Here is a 23143-nt window from a genome sequence, read left to right as displayed (position 1 = left end):
CACTATTTCTCCTCCCATCCACACCATGATAGAAAAGCTTGAAACCACCTCTGATGTTCCTGGCCTTACTTCCCTTCTACTTTGTTTCTTGTACACACAGGATGCCAGTCTTTCTCCTCTCCATCATATCAGACAGTTCTCTTCCTTTACCAGTCATAGTACCAACATTTAAAGTTCCTACTTTCAATTCCACTCTCCTGCCTTTTCTATTCTCATATTTCTTCCAAATTCACCTTCCACCTCTCTTTCTCCTCCTTTTCCCACCAGTATCATAGTTTCCACTGGTACCTACTGGGAAACAGTTCCAGTGGCAGTCGTTGTTAACCCGGGCCTCGACCGATCCGGTATGAAAGTCCTCTTCATCATCCGCATTGTTGATTTGGCATGAGTTTTACGCCAAAAGCCTTTCCTGACACAACACTCCTCATTTATCTGGGCTTGGGACCGGCACTAAGAATGCACTGGCTTGTGCACCTCAGTGGCTGGGTTACTTACTTTCTGTCCATAGATCGCTAATATTCTGACTGCAATTCAGAAGTAGCAACCTCTGTGTGTCTGTGTGTGTTTTACAGGCATACGTGGATCAGTGTAATGATCAGATTGGAGAGATTGTTGAGCTGGTCAGAGGGAAACTCTCAGGAGGAGCTAGACTCACGCTGGGAGCTCTAACAGTTATTGATGTTCATGGTAACCATCATGACCTTTCACTCTCATCAGAGCCTTCTATCTGCCCAGTGCTATTTTAATATGCATGACAATGAAATATCAGTTTAATTAGTCATGAGATTGTTATGTTGATTGAAGGATTGGTGTAATTTATTTAATGTACAGACAGGTTTTTTTTTTATTTCCTTAGTTATTAAACACTAGTGCAGTGTTTTCTCCTGCTGCTTATTACTGAAAAACTGACATCCAGTGTTTAGGAACATCAGGCCAGGCTCAGGAATTTAGCCCAGCAACTGTAGCCCATGAACTTCAGGCCACAAACTTTATTGGCATGTCAGGATTTTTAGGCCAGGAACTTTTTGTTTTTTGTTGTTTTTATTAGTGCATTCAGAATTTTAGACTTGACTGGACAGTTACATTCATACATAGAGCTCCAATCCTGATCACAGAGAAGAGTTCAAAGAGGTCATGACCTTTGACTTTTATACAGCACGTGATGTTGTGACAAAGCTGGCAAAGGATGGCGTGTCATCTCTAAATGACTTCCAGTGGATGTCACAGCTGAGATATTACTGGGAGGAAAGAGGGGTCATACTGAGGATGATCAGCACCGAGGTCACATACGGATATGAGTATTTGGGGAACTCACCACGACTCGTCATCACCCCGCTCACAGACCGCTGCTACAGGTAATAAACACACACACACACACACACACACACACACACACACACACACACACACACACACACACACACACACACACAGAGACACCATGCAACATGCTAATTTTGACTGTGTGTGACTGCTGCAGGACATTGATGGGGGCTCTGAAGTTGAATCTGGGTGGAGCTCCGGAAGGACCTGCAGGTACAGGAAAAACAGAGACCACCAAAGACCTGGCCAAGGCTCTGGCCAAACAGGTACGTACGTACACACACACACACACACACACACACACACACACACACACAGAGTCTCTCTTACATGCACGCTCTCTCTCTCTCTCTCTCTCTCTCTCTCTCTCTCTCTCTCTATCTATCTCACTTACACATGCACACGCACACACAGTTGATTTGAATTTTATGAATTTGACTGATTTTTTTTTTGTACCTCATGTAAAATGAATAATCTCTTGTTAATCTGTATGTGTGTGTGTGTGTGTAGTGTGTGGTGTTTAATTGCTCAGATGGTCTGGATTATAAAGCGATGAGTAAATTCTTTAAAGGTTTGGCCCAGTCCGGAGCATGGGCCTGCTTTGATGAGTTCAACCGCATTGAGGTTAGTACTACATTAAAGTCACTACATCCTAAACTACACTGGTATTATTATGGGATATCAAAGGCAGCTGAACATACAGATGAAATTTCCTGAAATAAAATATGGAAAATTTTATAAATAAAATATAGATATATGTCATATACAGTATATATGTGGGGGGTGGTGGAGGTGTTATCAATGATATGTTTCTATTTCTCTCTCTCTCTCTCTCTCTCTCTCTCTCTCTCTCTCTCTCTCAGGTGGAGGTGCTATCAGTGGTGGCTCAGCAGGTGTTGAGTATTCAGCAGGCCATAATGAAGAATCTGAAACGGTTTATGTTTGAAGGAACTGAGCTCTCACTCAACCCAACGTGTTGTGTGTTCATCACCATGAACCCAGGATACGCCGGCCGAGCAGAGCTGCCCGATAACCTTAAAGTAGGCACAGGCACACACATACACACACACACACACACACGGTCTAAAGATCCCAGTCATGTTTTAAAATCATGTAGCATGTTTGCGCTGTAAATAACAATTGTTAATGACATCATTACCTTGTTCCTGTGAATTCATAAAAAAAAAATTATCATATTGATAAATGACGTACGTGTAATTGGTGTTTGTGTGTGTGTGGGGTAGGCTCTGTTCCGTACAGTCGCCATGATGGTGCCAGATTATGCACTGATTGGAGAAATATCACTCTACTCCATGGGCTTCATTCATTCCCGCAGGTAATTACTGATTAATTGCTGATTATTTATTAATTACTGATTAATGACCAATTAATCACTGATTTTTTTTTTTTTTTAGCCTGGCACAAAAAATCGTAGCGACGTATCGCCTGTGTTCAGAGCAGCTCTCCTCACAGCATCATTATGACTATGGTATGCGAGCTGTCAAATCAGTCCTGACTGCAGCGGGGAACCTGAAACTGAAGTTCCCACAGGAGGATGAGAGCGTGCTGCTGCTCCGGGCACTGATGGACGTCAACATGGCCAAGTTCCTTTCCCAGGATGTCCCTCTCTTCGAGGTGTGTGTGTGTGTGTGTGTGTGTGTGTGTGTGTGTAAATCTTTGTGGATTCTATTTCTGTAAAATGACAATACTGTGTAATGTAAGAGGGATATTCTGAACAAGAAATTGTGTGTTTCTGTCAGGGTATAATATCAGATCTCTTTCCTGGCGTGGTGTTGCCGAAACCTGATTATGAGTTACTGCTCAAAGCTATGCATGAGAACATCGTCAAACTCAAACTGCAGCCTATTCCCTGGTTCATCGGCAAGATCATACAGGTACCCTGAATCCGTCTGCCTGCCTTACTATGTATTGCTCTATTAATCTATAGATCTGTCTGTCCCTCTGTTTGTTTCTCCCTGACTCTGTATCCTCCGTTTATCCGCCCAAACATCCTTGTGCACACATCCATCTAATGTCTCCATCCATTCACTTGTGTGTGTGTGTGTGTGTGTGTGTGTGTGTGTGTGTGTGTGTGTGTGTGTTGTGTAGGTGTATGAGATGATGCTAGTGAGACATGGTTTTATGATTGTTGGTGAACCACTTGGGGGGAAGACCTGTGCATATAAAGTTTTATCAGGAGCTCTGAAGGACCTGAATGAAGGTAAACTCATTGAATCAATTAAAGGATTTAGTTTTTTTGAAATGTCAAGACCACAGAATTTTTCACATCATTGCTGTTATAAAGCAGTAACTGTAACACAATACCTATTGGAGTGTAACTGCATTGTAATAACTGTGAAATAAATTGTAGTAACTCTGTACTAAATATAGTATGAAGTGATATTTATAAGCGCAGGAGTGGTGTAATTGAGCATCAGAATTCCACAGTTCATTGTAAAATCCTTTGCTGTGTCCGAAATCACTCACTACTCACTATATAGTGGACTATATATTGATTTTGCCATTTTGTAGTGCTGTCCAAATGCATAGTGAGAATTATTACACTCTATATAGTGGACTCATAGTATCCCACAATGCATCGTGAAAAGTAGTGTACAACCGATGGTCACTAACTAAGCAATATATACCATCATTCATTGTGGTTGCGCTGAAAGAAAAATGACAGACAGCAGAGAGGAGCACCCGGTATAGCAACACCGGGCAGTAATATTGTAGTGTGTTGGGGGTGAATGGGCAGAGGAAGAAACACATTATAAACAGGTATTCAAGTGCAATTAAAAATAGTAAAAAAAAAAAAATAGACAATAAGCTAAAATAGAATAAGACAGATAAAATAAAAAAGAATAAAAGTTACAGTGCAGAGCGAGGAATTAATCAAAAGCCTCAAATTTGATTTAATAAAAGGCAGCAGCAAAGAAAAAAGAAAGTATTCAGCCTTGACTTATAAGAACTGAAAGATGTAGTAGACACAAAGTACTTTGTATTTATTAATGTGGGAAATTCGCTCAGTATAATATGGATCTATCACAAAGATACATGCATGTGTTTATTATTTTACCGCGAGTTGGCTGAGTGGTTAGTGTGTCCGCCTCTTGACCAGGAGATCGTGAGTTCTGCTCACGGCCGGGTCATACCAAAGACCATCATAAAAATGGTATCTATTGCCATCTGGCAAGGCACGCTGCAATACAGATGCGAGTGAGGAGTCAAACTCTCGTAGTTACCAGAAGTCTAGCCCCGCACTGTAACACTAGCTGTATAGGCAAGAGGCCGAGGGCTATTGAAACGGAGATGGGCGCCGCACCCATACGCCTTAAACAGTTGGTTAGTACTGGGACAGGAGACTGCTTGGGAAGACCAGATTCTGGCATGAGAGGGACTTTGACTTTTTTTGTTTATTATTTTGAAAATGCGGGGTGGCACGGTGGTGTAGTGGTTAGCGCTGTCGCCTCACAGCAAGAAGGTCCGGGTTCGAGCCCTGTGGCCGGCAAGGGCCTTTCTGTGCGGAGTTTGCATGTTCTCCCCGTGTCTGCGTGGGTTTCCTCCGGGTGCTCCGGTTTCCCCCACAGTCCAAAGACATGCAGGTTAGATTAACTGGTGACTCTAAATTGACCGTAGGTGTGAACGTGAGTGTGAATGTTTGTCTGTGTCTATGTGTCAGCCCTGTGATGACCTGGCAACTTGTCCAGGGTGTACCCCACCTTTCGCCCGTAGTCAGCTGGGATAGGCTCCAGCTTGCCTGCGACCCTGTAGAACAGGATAAAGCGGCTAGAGATAATGAGATGAGAGATGAGATGAGATTTTGAAAATGCACCAGCTGACTGATCTGGCATGTTTTAATTGTGCGATAGTAATGACATAAATAACGGCACAGTGGAGTAGTGTCCGAAAGTGTTTTTTTTTTTTTTTCATTTTACCAATGAGCTCACTATTTAGTCCTCCCTCTATATAGAATTCCCTAGATAGTGAGGAGGGAATAGTGAATGAGTGAATGATTTCAGACACAGCACTTGAGTTACTTGAGTCTGTGTGGATCTAAAAAACAAAAAACTGAAAGCATTCTCGTGTGTGTGTGTGTAGGAGGTCTGATGGAAGAGTTTGCAGTCAATATCCAGATCATTAACCCAAAGTCCATCACCATGGGTCAGCTGTATGGCTGTTTTGACCCAGTGAGTCATGAGTGGTCGGACGGCGTCTTGGCCACATCATTCCGGAACCAGGCTCAGTCAACGTCTGAAGACCGCCAGTGGATTATATTTGATGGACCGATCGATGCCGTGTGGATTGAAAACATGAACACTGTACTCGACGACAACAAAAAGGCATGAGTTCACTCCAGTTTAGCTTCAGCTGTAGGGTCCAGGAGTCTGAGTGCACTGCTACAGAGTGTCTGATGAGTACAGAATAAAACACGCAGGGATATGCTGTTATAGGAAAATATCCAGTGACCAGGTGGGGTGATGAAGCAGGGTTACACTTACCACCCTGACGTTGATTATTTACCTATAACAGCACGTCAAGTGTTTTATTCATCTTTTATCACCACAATTTGCCAACAATTACGATTTTTTATTTATTAAGGAACAACACATCCTACTTTTATCCATTCATGGTTAACATTGTCAGAGATGTCCACAGGTGCCAGTGACCAGTGGTTTTCTCCACCTACACAGATGGTCTGCGCTGGCTACTCGATCCAAGAAAAAAATAAAAACTTGCCTTTCAATCTTCAAGTGATTTATATAATCTCCGCTGCCCATAATTTGCTGCAAATCCAATTATTCCACCATGAAATTGTCTTCGATTCGAGTCTATCATGACCGGAAGCGACGCCATATTTGTTGATCGATTCTTGCGCTCTGATTGGCTGAGCTGGTCCACGTGACTATGCTGTAGCGTATGTAGTTATGTTACAGAGCCAGGCAGCATACTACAGAGGGTAACTGAGAAAGCCAAGCACACATACATCTGGAGGGAAATTTCATACATATTTTGTGAGTATTTTACAGGAAAACGGTTAATAATTTATTAGCTGAGAATGCACCAGAAGGCATGTAGATATCAATATTTAATGGGGGGGCATGCCCTCAGACTTCCCTAGCATTAGCTTCACTGCTGCAAATTCTAGAGTCGCCTAATACTTTTTTTTTTAGCCAGCTACCTCAGATTTTCTGGAGAAGCCTGCACTGTGGAACATCAGTGAAACTACAGTGGGGCAGCGTTATAATCCGGATCGCTATAACACAAAAACCGTTGTAACACGGTCAGCTCATGGCTCCCAAAATTTGAATTTAATTTTATGCAGCTGCATTTGAGAACTCAACAGTCTCAGACTTGGAAGAAGAGTTACTTGAAAATTCATTAAGATGGTTTGAATGCAATGATACTTCTGTGGCAAACGTCACACATCTACGAAATGTGCTTCATTTCGTCTGACTACAGGCGTGCACGAGATTTCAACAAACGAAAGTTACAGACTTTTTCAGTAAAATCAAGGACTAAACTGCGCTGTGTTAGTCACTATGCCTGAACTGTGCTTGTTGCACTATAATCATCGTTCTACTCTTTGAACACTTCTCGTTTACTTGCTATGTCATGCGGGTAATTATTACAGGATTATCCATATTCTTCTCACTGTTATTGTAATTTTATGACTTGTAATTAACTCAGCAGTGCTACTACGCTGTATAGAATTATGCTTACAATTGTTCAGAGCAGGCCAAAACCTGTATTGTTAATACCTTGCAATGCAAACGTAAAGTGTCGCTATAGAAAAAATTAGTTTTGTAAAGAATAAATTGATTTAAATAACATACATATGCATCCTTTGCTCTAATCCGGGACATGTGTATGTAATCAGTCTTTGACGTGCGCGCTGCTCAGAGTGCAGAAGCGTGCGATTGAGAGTTCGAAGCATGCAGGTGTGAACACACACAGGTGTGACAGGCAACAAAATATTTTATTACATGCTATTTGTTACATTGACAGTCAACAATTATTTTAATGAGTTATCAGCATGGTAAAAAAGATCATAGTTCTTGCAGTTTCTTCATTGGATATCTTCAGGGGACTGGTTTATCTAAAAAATATAGCTCACAGAATGTTTGTCAGATTTTCCATTCCATTATAACACAGATTCACTCATAACACGGTCGGATTCTTTGGATCCCAACTGCCATATTATAACGGCGCTCCACTGTAGTTGGTTCTTTTTCTCACTTATGTTATAGCAACTATAAACAGTCAGTCATTCTCTCACCAGCCTCTCTTTCTTTTCTCTCTTCAACATAAGTTGAAAAAAACACAGCTTGTAAATTGTAAATGCCTCTATGCTGAATATGTTAAAGTGCCATTCCACCATTGGATGTATTTTTTTGGCATAAAATACAATATATTTTATGACAACATGACTAGACAGAGAAATCTTTTAGCTTCAAAATGATATATCAAACATATTTTCTTGACAACGACAAGTATATTAATTTTGCGACCAAAGTCACCTACCCTTTTAATTTCAGCGCGGTAGTGAAACGTGATGTCATCGGCAGGTTCCCCTTCTTGTGTACCACGTCACGTGTGACGTGGCACAGATTATCAGCAATGGCGGATAGAACACGATTGTCAGCTTCGGAAAAGAAGCGAAGGAAAATAGCAACTGATGCCCAAAGGAGACGGTCGATGGTGAATATCGGCACAGCAATCGACAAGTGGAAATCGCGTTCTATCCGCCATTGCTGATAATCTGTGCCACGTCACACGTGACGTGGTACACACGAAGGGGAACCTGCCGATGACATCACGTTTCACTACCGCGCGGAAATTAAAAGGGTAGGTGACTTTGGTCGCAAAATTAATATACTTGTCGTTGTCAAAAAATTATGTTTGATATATCATTTTGAAGCTAAAAGATTTCTCTGTCTAGTCATGTTGTCATAAAATATATTGTATTTTATGCCAAAGAATACATCCAATGGTGGAATGGCACTTTAAGACAAGTTAAAGTTACAGCTTCACCTCTGACTGCTACAGAGTGCTGACACTGGAGACTCCTTCCATAAATGTTATATAAACACATTTCTCCTTGCACAAAATTTCACCAGAACTACAAGTACACACATTTTTATTTTGTTTATTATCAGTGGAGCATCTGCTGTACATGTCCCTGTGAATGAGTTGTTATTATGGAAACCATAGCATATTTATGTAAACCTGTGATTTGCAGCTGCACTACTGTCTGAGCTGCTGTTATAGAAAATTACTGAACACTTTCTAACCAATCACAATCCAGAACTCAACAGTGCTGTTGATACAGTTTAGTTTATTTGTGATCAGACACAACAGGTGCACTTTACAATCTTATCTTCCTGTTCAGCATGCACACACACACACTCACAGACTCTCTCCCTCTTTTGTAGTTGTGTCTGATGAGCGGTGAGATTATCCAGATGAGTTCTAAAATGAGTCTGATCTTTGAGACAGGTGATCTGGAACAGGCCTCACCAGCTACTGTCAGCAGGTAACACACACACACACACACACACACACACACACACACACACACACACACACACACAGATTACCCCTTAATATTAGCTACAGCCAAGGAAGACCTGTGTAGTAGTATTGTGTGTGTATGTGTGTGTAGGTGTGGTATGATCTACATGGAGCCCCATCAGCTAGGCTGGACTCCACTCAGAGACTCTTACATGGACACACTTCCAGACACCCTGTCATCAGAACACAAAGAACTGGTGAGGAACACACACACACACACATACATATGATGTGATTGTTTCATAGTTATGCATGTTCCATTGTGCTGTACCAAATTGGCTACAGGAATAGACTTATTTTTGTTTCTCTGCATATGCGTGTGTGTGTGTGTGTGTGTGTGTGTGTGTGTGTAGATTGTGAATCTCTTTGATTGGCTGGTGCAGCCATGTTTGGACTTCATTGCCCATAATTGTCGATTCCTGGTGCAAACGTCACCCATCCACCTCGCCTACAGCCTCATGCGCCTGTATTCCTGTCTGCTCGGTACACACACACACACAAAATTAAAAAATAAGACCTGAAAAAATATTTTTTGATTACAATTAAAGACACACACACTCACACAACATACACTGTATTAAATTGTGTGTTGTGTGTAGATGAGATTGCAGTGGCAGGGAAGGAGGGAGCAGAGTCTATATCCAGTCAGCAGATAACCATGTGGCTCCAGGGCCTGTTCCTGTTTGCTGTGGTATGGACAGTGGGCGGGACTATAAACGGTGACAGCAGGAAGAAGTTTGACTCCTTTTACAGAAATCTGCTCACAGGAACGCTGGACGAGCACCCAAGACCTACAAGTGTCAAACTTACCAAGAACAACCTCTTCCCAGAGAAAGGTATATACAGTATATATACACACACACACAAAGTCTTTCCTGCACCATTCATGGCGCGTTTGGCGGCGCCAATCTCCGTTTCATAGCCCTTGGCCTCTCACCTATATTACATATTACACCACTAGGCCACTCGCCGGTCCATCCATATATATATATATATATATATATATATATATATATATATATATATATATATATACACACACACACTCTTCATGATGCTGTACATGTGTATGACGTGGTTTGTGTTTCTCTCCTGCAGGTTTGGTGTATGATTATTATTTCCATAAGCAGGGATCAGGTCAGTGGAACACATGGACCGACTCCATCAGCAAAGAGGAGAGCACCATACCACCTGGAGCAAATGTATACACACACACACACACACACACACACACACACACATAGATCCCTGCTCAAGGTGAAGTTAGATCAGAGACAATCAGGCTAACCGGTGGTTGACAGAGGTCTCTTTATGAGACATAGACACAGTAGAGCAGCAGTTCTACAACTTTTTTGGCAAGTGTCCTCTTTTAAAAGCCCATAAAGTTTCACATTTAACAATGTGTTTATGAATCAGTGCATGTCAGAGCTCATACCTACAGGCGTTCTGCACTCACCTCGTCTCATGAAAAACTGGGTTTGTCCTTGTCGCATTGCAGAAAAGCACTCATCCCATCTCCACTTTTACCTCCAGCTTTGACCCAGGAAACTCACTGATCCCTGCGTCACATAAATATTGTATAAATATTGTATTTTGTAGTGTTTCTAGCTAGGAACCTGATTGTGCCACACAAAAGGTTACTTTGATGAAAATGATGGACACTGTGGATTTGGATTTCTGTTCTTATCACATTTTGAATAATGATGTCTCTCAGGTGTCTGATCTGATCATTCCCACGATGGAGACGGCATGTCAGCTCTTCTTCTTGAGGGCGTACCTGTTTCACCAGGTGCCTCAACTCTTTGTGGGGCCTACAGGAACTGGGAAATCTGTCATCACCTCTAACTTCCTGATGTCTCTACCTAAAGAGCAGTACACACCGAACTGCCTCAACTTCTCCGCCCGCACCTCTGCCAACCAGGTGCAGGACATCATTATGGCCAAGTTGGACAGACGCCGCAGAGGTGTGTTTGGACCACCGCTGGGGAAGAAGTGTGTAGTTTACGTGGGTGAGAACCACAACTTTTAATTCTTTTTTAATTATTTATTTAATCATTGTTATTTATATCATCAGAAGCTGTTTCCATAGTTGTAGTTAGCTAGCTAACTTAAAGCTGACTGATAAGCAATGCATATAACTCATGCTAAAAGATCAGGCAATAGGTGTATATGTAGACAAGGCACTTTCCAGGAACTTGCCTAAAGTTTTCAGAACATCAAACAGACAAATGGCATGGTATGAAATTTGACCTTTGACCTGTAGATGACCTGAACATGCCTGCGAAGGAGGTTTATGGAGCTCAGCCTCCCATCGAGCTGCTGCGGCAGTGGATTGATCATCAGCACTGGTACGACAAAGACACATCCAGGCTGGACATCATAGACGTGCTGTTTAGCACTGCAATGGGGCCCCCTGGTGGAGGGAGGAATGACATCACAGGTCAAGCGAGATTTTCTCAGTTTTATACAAATTATGTATGATGCTGTAAAGTAACCAATCCAAACAGTTCTCTGAAATGATTCTTCAGATCTATCTTGTGGAATATGTGATGTAATGTTTCTTCATAAACTCTTACAACTTGTGTTCCTGCCTGCAGTTAGTTCCTATTAAATGTTTGATGCCCAGATGGAAGAAAACTGTGTGTTTATCTAATCTTGTCATATACGATGTCTCATTAAATGTGTATAAAATCATTAGGAAGAAAATTAAAGCTTGGAAGGAAGTAGTAGAGATTAGATATGCTTCTTCTGTGTGTAGCTTGACAGGTAGCTTGATTTTCTAATCTAACGTGTAACATGTAAATCAAACAGTTTCCATATATTTTAGTGTGTTATTTAATTTCTGTTTAAACATTTAGCTTTAGAAGCTATATATATAGTACCTAATACCATTTCTCATCTGAACTTAAAAAAAAAAAAAAAGACACTCTGGACAGGCCACACCCACAAACAAAAACAGGAGGAGTTGCTGCATGCCCACAAGGGACAAACAAGTGACATGAGTGACTTATGACCTACTAGTGTGAACTCAACTAGCCAGTGGTCAATTGGGATGCAATCTTTTGAGCTTGCTATGAAACATAATTGCTGACATATTTGTGTTGTTTGTCATTCACTCTCTCTCTCTCTCTCAGGTCGTTTTACACGTCACCTGAACATCATCTCCATTGACTCGTTTGAGGATGAGACTCTCAGTAAAATCTTCACCTCCATAACTGACTGGCACTTCAGCACAGGATTTGATGCTCCCTTCTACAGGTGTGTATGTGAGGGGGTGGATGCTGTGGGGGAACCAGTCCAGCAGGACTCATTAATCTTCTCACAGTCAGCTTACTATCAATGTTTCCTGTAATGAGTTCTGAGCCGTGTTATTGGATATTTGACCTTGGATTGTTCTGACCTGGCTGACTCAAAACTATGTTTGTCATATAAACCAAGCTGAAGTAACAAATGGCTAGCTGAACATGGGTAACATCCAGTATGACAAGCTCTGCCTCTTATAGTTCCTGGTAGTTAGAAAAATACAGAGAACGGAGAATTAATTTAACCCCTTCAATGCCCTTGGACGAGTCACGTACGTCATGAAATCTTTTACCGCTGTGCCTTATGACGTACTCTACTCATTATAAACACCTCCTTGTATGTACCTTACATGGCACATTACTTTTACTTTACAGTGGCACATTGCTGCGAGTTGGCCTAGTGGTTAGCATGTCTGCTTCTCCATTGGGAGATCGCAAGTTCTTTTCATGGTCGGGTCATACCAAATATCATCATAAAAATGGTACCCAGTTACTTGGTGTACATCGTGTTTTCAAGTACTAGTAATTCATGTTTATGAACAGGTTCTCATTGACAAGACCCGTTGTCTTGGGGGGGGTTGGATGTTTTTGAAGTTGTTTTTGATTACTAAAGTTATTTTTACTCTGCAACAGTGTTTTTTGTGATTTTTCTATACAAATGTTAAAAATAAGGAGTGGAGGCCAGAGGTTTGAGCTGTGATACGTGAAAGGTGGGGTGAACACATCGCATGGTGAGTGGTAATGCCAGTCTAACGGAACATGGGTTGATTACCTTCTTGATGGGAAAGGGTCCAAGGAACCTGTGTGCTAGCTTGCGGGAGATGGTTCTAAGTGGTAGGTGGCACTTGGAGAGCATGACTTGTTGTCCTACCCGGTAGGTGGGTGCCTTGGAGCGGTGTTTGTCAGCCTGCCTCTTGGATGCAAGGGCGGAGTGAATGCGTCTTCTCCGGGCCAATGCCCATGTCCTCCTGCAGCGACGTATAAAGAGCTGGGCTGAGGGTATGGCGACCTCCTCCTCTTGGCTGTGGAACAGTGGTGGTTGGTAACCTAGGGAGCACTGGAGAGATACCTGTGGCAGAGGAAGGGAGAGTGTTACAGTATGAGCATATTCGATCCAAGTTAGGTACTTACTCCAAGAACTGGCATCCCTGGACGCCATGCACCTGAGCGCTGCCTCCAAAGCTTGGTTCGCCCGTTCTGCCTGGCCATTGGTTTGTGGGTGGAAGCCTGAGGAGAGACTACAGGTGGCCCCAATGAGTTTACAGAAGGCCCTCCAGAATTGTGCAGTGAACCGAGGACCCTGACAGAAACGATGTCAGTGGGCAGTCCATGTAGACAGAAAATGTACTGGATGAGTAGTTCAGTGGTTTCTTTGGCTGAGGGGAGCTTGGGCAGAGGGATGAAATGAACGATCTTAGAGAAACGGTCAATAACAGTGAGGATGCATGTGTTGTCACCTGAGTTGGGGAGTCCTGTGATGAAGTCCAGGGCAATGTGAGACCAAAGTTGATGCGGAGTTGGGAGGGGTCTTAGCAAGCCGGCAGGGGGTCGATTGGCTGTCTTGTTCCGGGAGCATGTGTCGCAGGCTGCCACGAACTCCTGAACGTCTTCCTTGATGGATGGCCACCAGAAACGCTGCTGGATGAGTGCCAGGGTTCGGGCAGCTCCCGGATGACAGGCCAGCTTGGAGCCATGACCCCACTGCAGCACCTGGGTTTGCACAGGACAGTGAACAAACAGATGATTATGTGGAATGTCATTGGAGTTACTTTCTCTGGGGTCCTGCTCCAGGGCCTTCTGCACTAGTGTCTCAACCTCAAGTATGGCGGCCCCCAACAGGCAGCGTGGAGGGAGGATGGCTATGGGCATTTTGGACTCCTCCTGGCAGGAAGAGAACATCCTGGACAGGGCGTCGGGTTTGCCGTTCTTGGAGCCTGGGCAGTAGGAGAACATGAATTTGAACCGGGAGAAGAAGAGAGACCATCGGGCTTGTCGTGAGTTAAGGTGTTTGGTGGACTTGAGGTATTCTAGGTTTTTATGGTCGGTCCAGACTAGGAAGGGAAGATCAGACCCCTCCCAGACTGCTGTTTCCCATTCCCTGGCCTTGCCGGTGAGGAGCGTGGTGGTATAGGCTACCCGGGAGCATTCTGTGGGGAAGGCCAGAGGTTGTAGCTCCAAGATCAGTGAACATTGAGACAGAAAAGATCTGCAGGTACCTGGTTCTCCACTGTAGGGCTGAGGTGAAGGGAGTCGCGGTTCGTGGAGAGCGGTGGTGGCAGGAGGTGAAGAATGAGGCGGCTAGGCAGGGGTAGGCACGGCTTGGGAGTGCTGGGGTTGCGTGGCTAGAAGGTTGAGTGAATTGGACAGGGTGGAGAGGTTCTGGGTAATCTGTTGGAGCTCCTGTTGGTGGGTCCCGAGGAGAGCTCCTTGCTGCTGTATAGCCGTTCTCAGCTGGGTCAGTTCTGCTGGATCCATGTTGGCCAGAACGTACTGTTAAGGGTGGCAAGATGAGGTGTGAGATTAGGATCCAGAAGCAGAACACAGACAGTCATACCAATAAATAAGGTGATTTAATCCAGGGAGAAGGGCATGGCAAAAAGGTAAATAAACAGGATAAAAAAACAAATAGCAAAATAGTCCAGGTACAAAGAGACAAAAAACTTTGACAAAACAACGAGGCAGGCAAGGACAAAAAATGCTAGTGCAAAAAAACATGAACAAGAAAAAACGCTAGTGCAAAAAAAAAACATGAACAAGAAGAAATGCTAAGTGCAAAAAATCATAAAAAAGAAAAAAAACGCTTAGTGCAAAAAAACATAAACAAGAACAAACGCTAGAGAGAAAAAACATGAGAAGCATAAGAGGCACAGAACCAGCTAGAGTGACAAGCGAAACGTTTTGGCAAGGTCCCTGTCTGAGAATGGCGTTTATATACACAGCAGAAAAAAACAGGAAGTGATTGCAGGCAAGATGGAATTCCCATCCCGGATCTGGATTAGCGCTGACCTGGGAGATAAGTAATCTTCAGAGTGGAAGTCCGGGGCGGAGCATGATAGTTACAATTAATTATAGGTGGCAGCCAAGGGGTTAAACTGATTACTTAAATGGAAATGTGTCTCTGAGGTCCGCAAATACGTTCCTGCTCTGGAAGTGTGCTTATTATTACTCTGTGTGTGTGTGTGTGTGTGTGTGTGTGTGTGTGTGTGTAGACTAGGGAAGATCCTGGTCCAGGCCACTATGGCGGTGTATAAGGATGTGATAGAGAGATTCCTGCCCACGCCATCTAAATCTCACTACATATTCAACCTCAGAGACTTTGCCAGGGTTATCAAAGGAGTACTGCTGTGCCCACACACACACATGCAGGTAACACATAAGAACACACATCTGCACATTACACACACACACACACACACACACACACACACACACACACACACACATTGCCTCATGTACCAATACTTAGTATATATATTGTTGTTTCTGTCAGGATGGTGATAAACTCATCAGATTGTGGATCCATGAGATTTACCGTGTCTTCTGTGATCGTCTCATTGACAATGAGGACAGAAAGATGTTTTTCAATATTGTCCAAGAGAGAACCTCAACATACTTCAAACAGACCCTGGATAAGGTACACTCCCTTTGCTCCCTATGCCCTAATATGTAGCACAGTAATACACACCCATCATTCCACTGTGGGTGTGTCCCAAACCACACACCTTATTCACTGTATACATCATAATCATCATCATCATCATCATCATCATCATCATCATCATCAGTCCACTGTGGGCATGTCCCAAACTAACCATACTCACTTTTTACTATAGAGGTCACATAAACTCTCTCTCTCTCTCTCTCTCTCTCTCTCTCTCTCTCTCTCAGCTCCTGTGCCATCTCTCTCCAAGTGGTAGTGTGTCAGATGAGAGCATTAGATCCCTCTTTTTTGGTGACTATGCCACACTGGATTTAGATGCAAACAGGACCTATGATGAGATCCGAGACCTTCCCTCACTCACTAGCATCATGGAACATCACCTGCAGGAGTATAATACTATGAGCACGGCCCCTATGAGCCTCGTCATGTTCCAGTTCGCTATCGAGCACATTTCCCGCATCTGCCGGGTACTGAAGCAGGACAATGGCCACTTACTTCTCGTGGGCATCGGAGGATCTGGCCGCAGCAGTGCTGCCAAACTTGCCACCTTCATCAACCAGTACGACCTCTTCCAAATCGAGCTCACCAAGAACTATGGCAGGTCTGAGTGGAGGGACGACCTGAAGCGTGTGATGACCAAGGCCGGGGTGGAGGGGAAAAGGACATCATTCCTCTTAGGGGATGGACAGATGAAGGATGAGATGTTTGTGGAGGATGTGAACACACTTCTAAACACCGGAGATGTGCCCAACATGTTTGCACAGGATGAGCGTGCTGAAATTATGGACAATATGCAGAGCATCGCCAGGAAGGAGGGGAGAAAAATCGAAGCCACACCACTCTCTATGTACAATTTCTTCATTGACAGGGTCAAAGAGAACCTGCATATCATCCTGGGTACTACACACACACACACATACACACATGGTGCACATTGCCTGACTTACATGTCTTTTCCTGCATTTACATGCCCAGCTAGTCATGTAAGAACATCAGCCAAAAATGAATAAAACACTTCAGGGTATGCTGTCATTTAATAATTATTTGCCAAAGGTGAAGTGAATATTGGTGAATAATAACCAAGACGAAGTCAAGGTTAGTATTCACTGATATTCACTGAGCCTGAGGCAGATGATTGTTTTAGTATAAATGCACAGGTGACTATTTTTTAAAAATCATATGAAAAAATAATTTATTTCAATCTTCAAAAGCAGCATGTAAATGTAATAACTTTGCAGCACAGACTTGTGTCACTTATCTACACCGAGTCACATAAAATACTTTGTTTTGAAATAGGTAACATAAATCACAATTTCACCTTACCTTTGAATAATTTTAGACCAAATTTCATAGCATCTTTAGTGCTTTTAGAAACAGCATTTTCTTTCATAATTTGTAATTCTTCCTCACTGACAGTGATGGAGCGATTGGCCACCATTTTGCCAAGTGGCTCGAGGTGATTATGGAGAAATAATCTGAATTGCTCAACCAATCAGCACTTGCAATTTCCTATAATTACCTCCATATTTATACGAAAGGAAAATAATCAACAGTGGGGTGGTGAATTCACTCTACTGTTACCCCAAAGTTGATTATTTTTCTATAACCGCACATCTTTCTGACCCAGAATTCAAAAGTGCTGTGGTGTAAGTGTATATACATCAATGTTCCTTATTCCTATTGAACTGACTAAACTACAATGTGAATAAAACAATTCTTAATACTAATATTATTAATTGTATATATACACATGTATATATGTATACCCATGTATATATACACACACACATTCCTTGCTGTTTTCATGTATGTACCACACACACTGTGACATTTTTTTCTTAATGTGTGGCACAGCGATGAGCCCGATCGGCGATGCGTTTCGGAACCGTCTGCGCATGTTCCCATCTCTGATTAACTGCTGCACTATCGACTGGTTCCAGGCATGGCCCACAGATGCACTGGAGATGGTGGCCAACAAATTCCTGGAAGATGTGGAGCTGGAGAAGCACATCAGGACAGAGTGAGTCTGTGACTTTTGACCTGCAGCAGTGTTACAACTGGTGCGGTAATTTAATATGTTGCTGTCTGTGGTGCTGATTTGGTGGTCTTGGTTGTGGTCTGTTTTGGCACTGGCCTGACTCAGATCTAGATAGAACCAAGCCGAAATGATAGATTTCTCCTGGCCTTGATCTTACATGCACATGAGAGTATTTTGTTCTTTTGTTTGTCTCCTCGCTTGCTGTTTTTCTGTCTACTACTGTACTGTCCCTATGTCAGGGTGGTGGAGATGTGTAAGACCTTTCAGGAGAGAGTGCAGAAGCTCTCAGAGCAATATTACTCACAGCTGCGCAGGCATAATTACGTCACTCCGACCTCCTACCTAGAGTTGATCCTCACCTATAAGACACTTCTGAAGGCCAAGCGCAATGAGGTGGACACTTTCAGGAACCGCTATCTGATTGGCCTGGAAAAACTCGAATTCGCTGCCTCACAGGTTATAAACAGACCTGTCTGTCTGTCCAACCATCTGTCTCTGAATATGTATATGCATAGACTGTAAGATAGATAGCAATCCACAGTATTGTATGTGTGTCTGTGTAACAGGTGGCAGTGATGCAGCAGGAGCTGACTGCTCTTCAGCCTCAGCTGATGCAAACCTCACGTGAGACAGATGAGATGATGGTAAAGATTGAGAAGGAGACGGTAGAGGTGGATGCGAAGAAAGAGCTTGTCGCTGCTGATGAGAAAGTAGCCAATGAAGCTGCAGCAGCTGCAAAAGCCATTAAGGTTCAGGAATATTTCACTGATTATGTCTTATTCTGGGCGGCACGGTGGTGTAGTGGTTAGCGCTGTCGCCTCACAGCAAGAAGGTCCTGGGTTCGAGCCCCGTGGCCGACGAGGGCCTTTCTGTGTGGAGTTTGCATGTTCTCCCCGTGTCCGCGTGGGTTTCCTCCGGGTGCTCCGGTTTCCCCCACAGTCCAAAGACATGCAGGTTAGGTTAACTGGTGACTCTAAATTGACCGTAGGTGTGAATGTGAGTGTGAATGGTTGTCTGTGTCTATGTGTCAGCCCTGTGATGACCTGGCGACTTGTCCAGGGTGTACCCCGCCTTTCGCCCATAGTCAGCTGGGATAGGCTCCAGCTTGCCTGCGACCCTGTAGAAGGATAAAGCGGCTAGAGATAATGAGATGAGATGAGATGTCTTATTCTAACTCACATTGACCTTAAACCATAAAAAATCAGTTACGTTTCCAAATTGAATACAATAGAAGCTCTTATTGCTCACAGAGCTGATGAAAAATAAATGGGTATTGACTGGTGTTGTGCCTTTGCCTTCAAATAATGCTATTTGATATACCGTATGTAGATAATAGAAATAATGTACAGGAATTTGACTTAGCACTTAGTGTATGACTGTATAAATACAAGATACCTTTATTGTCACTGTACAAGTACAGTGAGATGTCGTTTGGAACAAGCCAGCAGATGCTCAGTTAAATTTACTAAAGTATTAAAAGTACTTCAATAACAAGTAATACAAACACAAATATACACAGTAAAATTATTGAGGTAGAAAAGAAGTATTGAGATAAAACAGAACTATTGAGGTAATATGTACAAATGAAGGAGTAAGATTATGTATATAATAAAGTGTATGAGTATTGCACAGAGGGCGGGATGGTAGTGTAGTGGTTAGCGCTGTCACCTCACAGCAAGAAGGTCCGGGTTCGAGCCCCGTGGCCGACGAGGGCCTTTCTGTGCGGAGTTTGCATGTTCTCCCCGTGTCGGCGTGGGTTTCCTCCGGGTGCTCCGGTTTCCCCCACAGTCCTAAGACATGCAGGTTAGGTTAACTGGTGACTCTAAATTGACCGTAGGTGTGAGTGTGAATGGTTGTCTGTGTCTATGTGTCAGCCCTGTGATGACCTGGCGACTTGTCCAGGGTGTACCCTGCCTTTCGCCCGTAGTCAGCTGGGATGGGCTCCAGCTTGCCTGCGACCCTGTAGAACAGGATAAGGTGGCTAGAAATAATGAGATGAGATGAATATTGCACAAAGAAATATTGTATACACTACCGTTCAAAAGTTTGGGGTCACCCAGACAATTTTGTGTTTTCCATGAAAAGTCACACTTTTATTTACCACCATAAGTTGTAAAATGAATAGAAAATATAGTCAAGACATTTTTCTGGCCATTTTGAGCATTTAATCGACCCCACAAATGTGATGCTCCAGAAACTCAATCTGCTCAAAGGAAGGTCAGTTTTATAGCTTCTCTAAAGAGCTAAACTGTTTTCAGCTGTGCTAATATGATTATACAAGGGTTTTCTAATCATCCATTAGCCTTCTGAGGCAATGAGCAAACACATTGTACCATTAGAACACTGGAGTGATAGTTGCTGGAAATGGGCCTCTATACACCTATGGAGATATTGCACCAAAAACCAGACATTTGCAGCTAGAATAGTCATTTACAGTACCACATTAGCAATGTATAGAGTGTATTTCTGATTAGTTTAAAGTGATCTTCATTGAAAAGAACAGTGCTTTTCTTTCAAAAATAAGGAAATTTCAAAGTGACTCCAAACTTTTGAACAGTAGTGTAATTAAGGAGCTATATGTGCACCTATATAAGGACTGTTCAGATGCATTATCTGTGCGAAGTATTACGCTACGTCAGTATGCATTACTGAACCTTGTTTCATGTTTCTGATTTCCTGTTTCCTGTGCCTGTTCCTCGTTCTTGTTTTCTCTCTGCCTCTGATATCCTGTTTGTGCCTCGCCCGACCCTTTGCTTGTTTCACGATTTGGATTTAGCCTGTCGATTTGGACTGTTTGCCTGTGTGTGTTCATCACTGTAAATAAACATCACTTCTGCACATACGTCCGCCTACCTCATACCTGACAATGATAAAGTGCATGAGTATTGCACATAGAGGAATATTGTACTAGTATGTTATTGCATGAGTGTTGATATATTAATATACAGCACAGAATATACAGAACCAGTCAAATGCCGTGGGCTGTATTGCATAGTAGTATAGCAGCAGTACGTGAGAGGAGGTGTATTGTTCAGACCTGTGGATTAGTTGGAGGGGGCAGTGAGTGCTGTGAGTTCAGTAGTGTGATAGCTATGGGGTAAAAACTATTGCTCAGCCAGGTTGTGCGGGTGTACAAAGTTCTGTAGCACGTTCCAGATGGCAGAGGGGAAAAGAGTCCATGTCCAGGATGGGTTGGGTCCTTGATAATGTTTTTGGCTCTGCGGGTGACTGGGTGTGATGGATTTCTTCCAGTGATGGAAGTGGAGTGCCTGTGATCTGCTGAGCTGTTTTTGTGATGCACTGCAGGGTCTTCTTATCCTCCAAGGTGCAGCCCGAGTACCACACAGTGATGCAGTACATGATCACTGACTCTAGATTAGATTGGATTGGATTGGATTGGATTGCATTGGATTGGATTGGATTGGATTGGATTAGATAAAACTTTATTGATCCCTTTGGGAGGGTTCCCTCAGGGAAATTAAAATTCCAGCAGCATCATTACAGATAAACAGAGAAAAGAAATAGAGGAAAACATCTAGATAAATTAAAATAAATTAAGTATTTACATATACAAATATAAAAAGAATAAGATATGGGGAAGAGAGGAAGGGGGGAGGAGGGGGGAAAAGGGGAGGGGGGGTGGCAGGAGAGATATTGCACTTTATATTGCACATTGTCCGGTATTGCTTATTGTTAGGCTAGACTACTGCTCCTTCCTGTCCTCTGTCCTCCTGTTACCCCTCCTCCCCCCCAGAGAGGAGTTGTACAGTCTGATGGCATGAGGGACAAAGGAGTTTGAGTCTGTTCGTCCTGCACTTGGGAAGGGGCATTCTGTCACTGAACAGGCTCCTCTGGTTGCTGATGACGGTGTGCAGAGGGTGACTGGCATCGTCCATGATGTTCAATAGTTTGTCCATAGACCTCTTCTCTGCCACCATCACCAGAGAGTCCAGCTTCATGCCGACCACAGAGCCAGCCCGCCTGATCAGTTTGTCCAGCCTGGATGTGTCCTTCTTGGATGTGCTGCCCCCCCAGCACACCACGGTGTAAAACAGGACACTGGCGACCACAGACTGATAGAACATCCACAGGAGTTTCCTGCAGATGTTAAAGGACCGCAGCCTCCTAAGGAAGTATAGCCTGCTCTGTCCCTTCCTGTATAAGTGGTTGGTGTTGCAAGTCCAGTCCAGCTTGCTGTCCAGCCACAGCCCAAGGTACTTGTAGGAATCCACAGCCTCCACCTCGACTCCCTCGATCAGAACTGGTCGTGACCTTGGTCTGGACCTCCCAAAGTCAATGACCAGCTCCTTGGTCTTCTGTGGTGCACCTGTAGAAGTTCATCAGGAGCTGTAGAGGCAGTTGTGCTTTCCTCAGGATCCTCAGGAAATGGAGCTTCTGAAGATCTTTTTTAGACAGTGCCAAAGTGTTTGATGTGTGCTTGGACCAGCCGCTCAAAGCACTTCATGACAATTTGGGTCAGGGCCACTGGGTGATAGTCGTTCAGGGTTTTGACTACTGCCTGTTTTGGGACAAGGATGATAGTGGTGGACTTAAGGCAGGTGGGGATCATGGCATGTTCCAGGGGGATGTTGAAGACTGCAGTCAGCTGACTTGTGTAGTGTTTCAGCACCTGTCCTGGGATGCCATCAGGTCCAGCTGCTTTATTAGGGTTGATGTAGCTGAGGGCCTGTCTCACCTCATGTGAGGTAAGCACCAGTGCTTTCGGTGGGGCCTCCTGCAGGGTCAGCATGGTGTGGTGGTGGCTCTCCTTATCGAACCGTTCAAAAAAGTGTTTCAGTTCACTAGGGAGGGATGCATTTCCTGCATTGGTTGGACAGGAGTTGCTGCTATTGTAGTCCATGATGGATCTAATGCCCTGCCACATGCGCCGGGAGTCAGAGTTTTTGAAGTGCTCCTTGATTTTGTCTCTGTAGGAGCACTTTGCATCTCTGATACCTCTCTTTAGTTTGGACCTAGCTGTTGAGAAGGCCTCTGAATCACCTGTGTGATAGGCACTGTCACATAGCTTCAGCAGCTTTTGAACATCCCTGTTCATCCATGGTTTACAGTTGGGGAATGTGCAAATGTTCTTGAAAGTGGTAACATTGTCCATGCAGAAGTTAACGTAGGCTAAAACTGAAGAGGCATAGTTGTTTAAGTCTGTGTGGTTGTCCTGAGTAGATTCCTATATGAACAAATCCCAATTCGTCATCAAAACAGTCTTGTAGTCTGGTCATGGCTCCT

General features: G+C 43.5%; 1 protein-coding gene across 1 annotated transcript in view; it reads left to right on the top strand.

Annotated features, from left to right (window-relative positions):
- Window positions 1-23143, top strand: part of dnah3 (dynein axonemal heavy chain 3) — an 83487-nt gene that overhangs the window by 27121 nt on the left and 33223 nt on the right. The window contains exons 26-49 of the mRNA XM_060920859.1: window positions 573-687; window positions 1157-1355; window positions 1481-1589; window positions 1834-1947; window positions 2187-2363; window positions 2568-2659; window positions 2739-2958; window positions 3084-3218; window positions 3433-3544; window positions 5425-5666; window positions 8760-8860; window positions 8990-9095; window positions 9252-9381; window positions 9498-9734; window positions 9997-10100; window positions 10613-10907; window positions 11162-11338; window positions 12033-12156; window positions 15410-15566; window positions 15691-15834; window positions 16089-16758; window positions 17716-17881; window positions 18139-18355; window positions 18466-18648. Coding sequence (XP_060776842.1) covers window positions 573-687; window positions 1157-1355; window positions 1481-1589; window positions 1834-1947; window positions 2187-2363; window positions 2568-2659; window positions 2739-2958; window positions 3084-3218; window positions 3433-3544; window positions 5425-5666; window positions 8760-8860; window positions 8990-9095; window positions 9252-9381; window positions 9498-9734; window positions 9997-10100; window positions 10613-10907; window positions 11162-11338; window positions 12033-12156; window positions 15410-15566; window positions 15691-15834; window positions 16089-16758; window positions 17716-17881; window positions 18139-18355; window positions 18466-18648 — 4326 coding nt within the window. The remainder of the gene's footprint in view (window positions 1-572; window positions 688-1156; window positions 1356-1480; window positions 1590-1833; window positions 1948-2186; window positions 2364-2567; window positions 2660-2738; window positions 2959-3083; window positions 3219-3432; window positions 3545-5424; window positions 5667-8759; window positions 8861-8989; window positions 9096-9251; window positions 9382-9497; window positions 9735-9996; window positions 10101-10612; window positions 10908-11161; window positions 11339-12032; window positions 12157-15409; window positions 15567-15690; window positions 15835-16088; window positions 16759-17715; window positions 17882-18138; window positions 18356-18465; window positions 18649-23143) is intronic.

Source organism: Neoarius graeffei, chromosome 5 (genome assembly GCF_027579695.1).
Source record: "Neoarius graeffei isolate fNeoGra1 chromosome 5, fNeoGra1.pri, whole genome shotgun sequence".
Lineage (NCBI taxonomy): Eukaryota > Metazoa > Chordata > Actinopteri > Siluriformes > Ariidae > Neoarius > Neoarius graeffei.
Note: the sequence above shows the minus strand (reverse complement) of the source record. Positions and strands in the feature narration are given on the sequence as shown.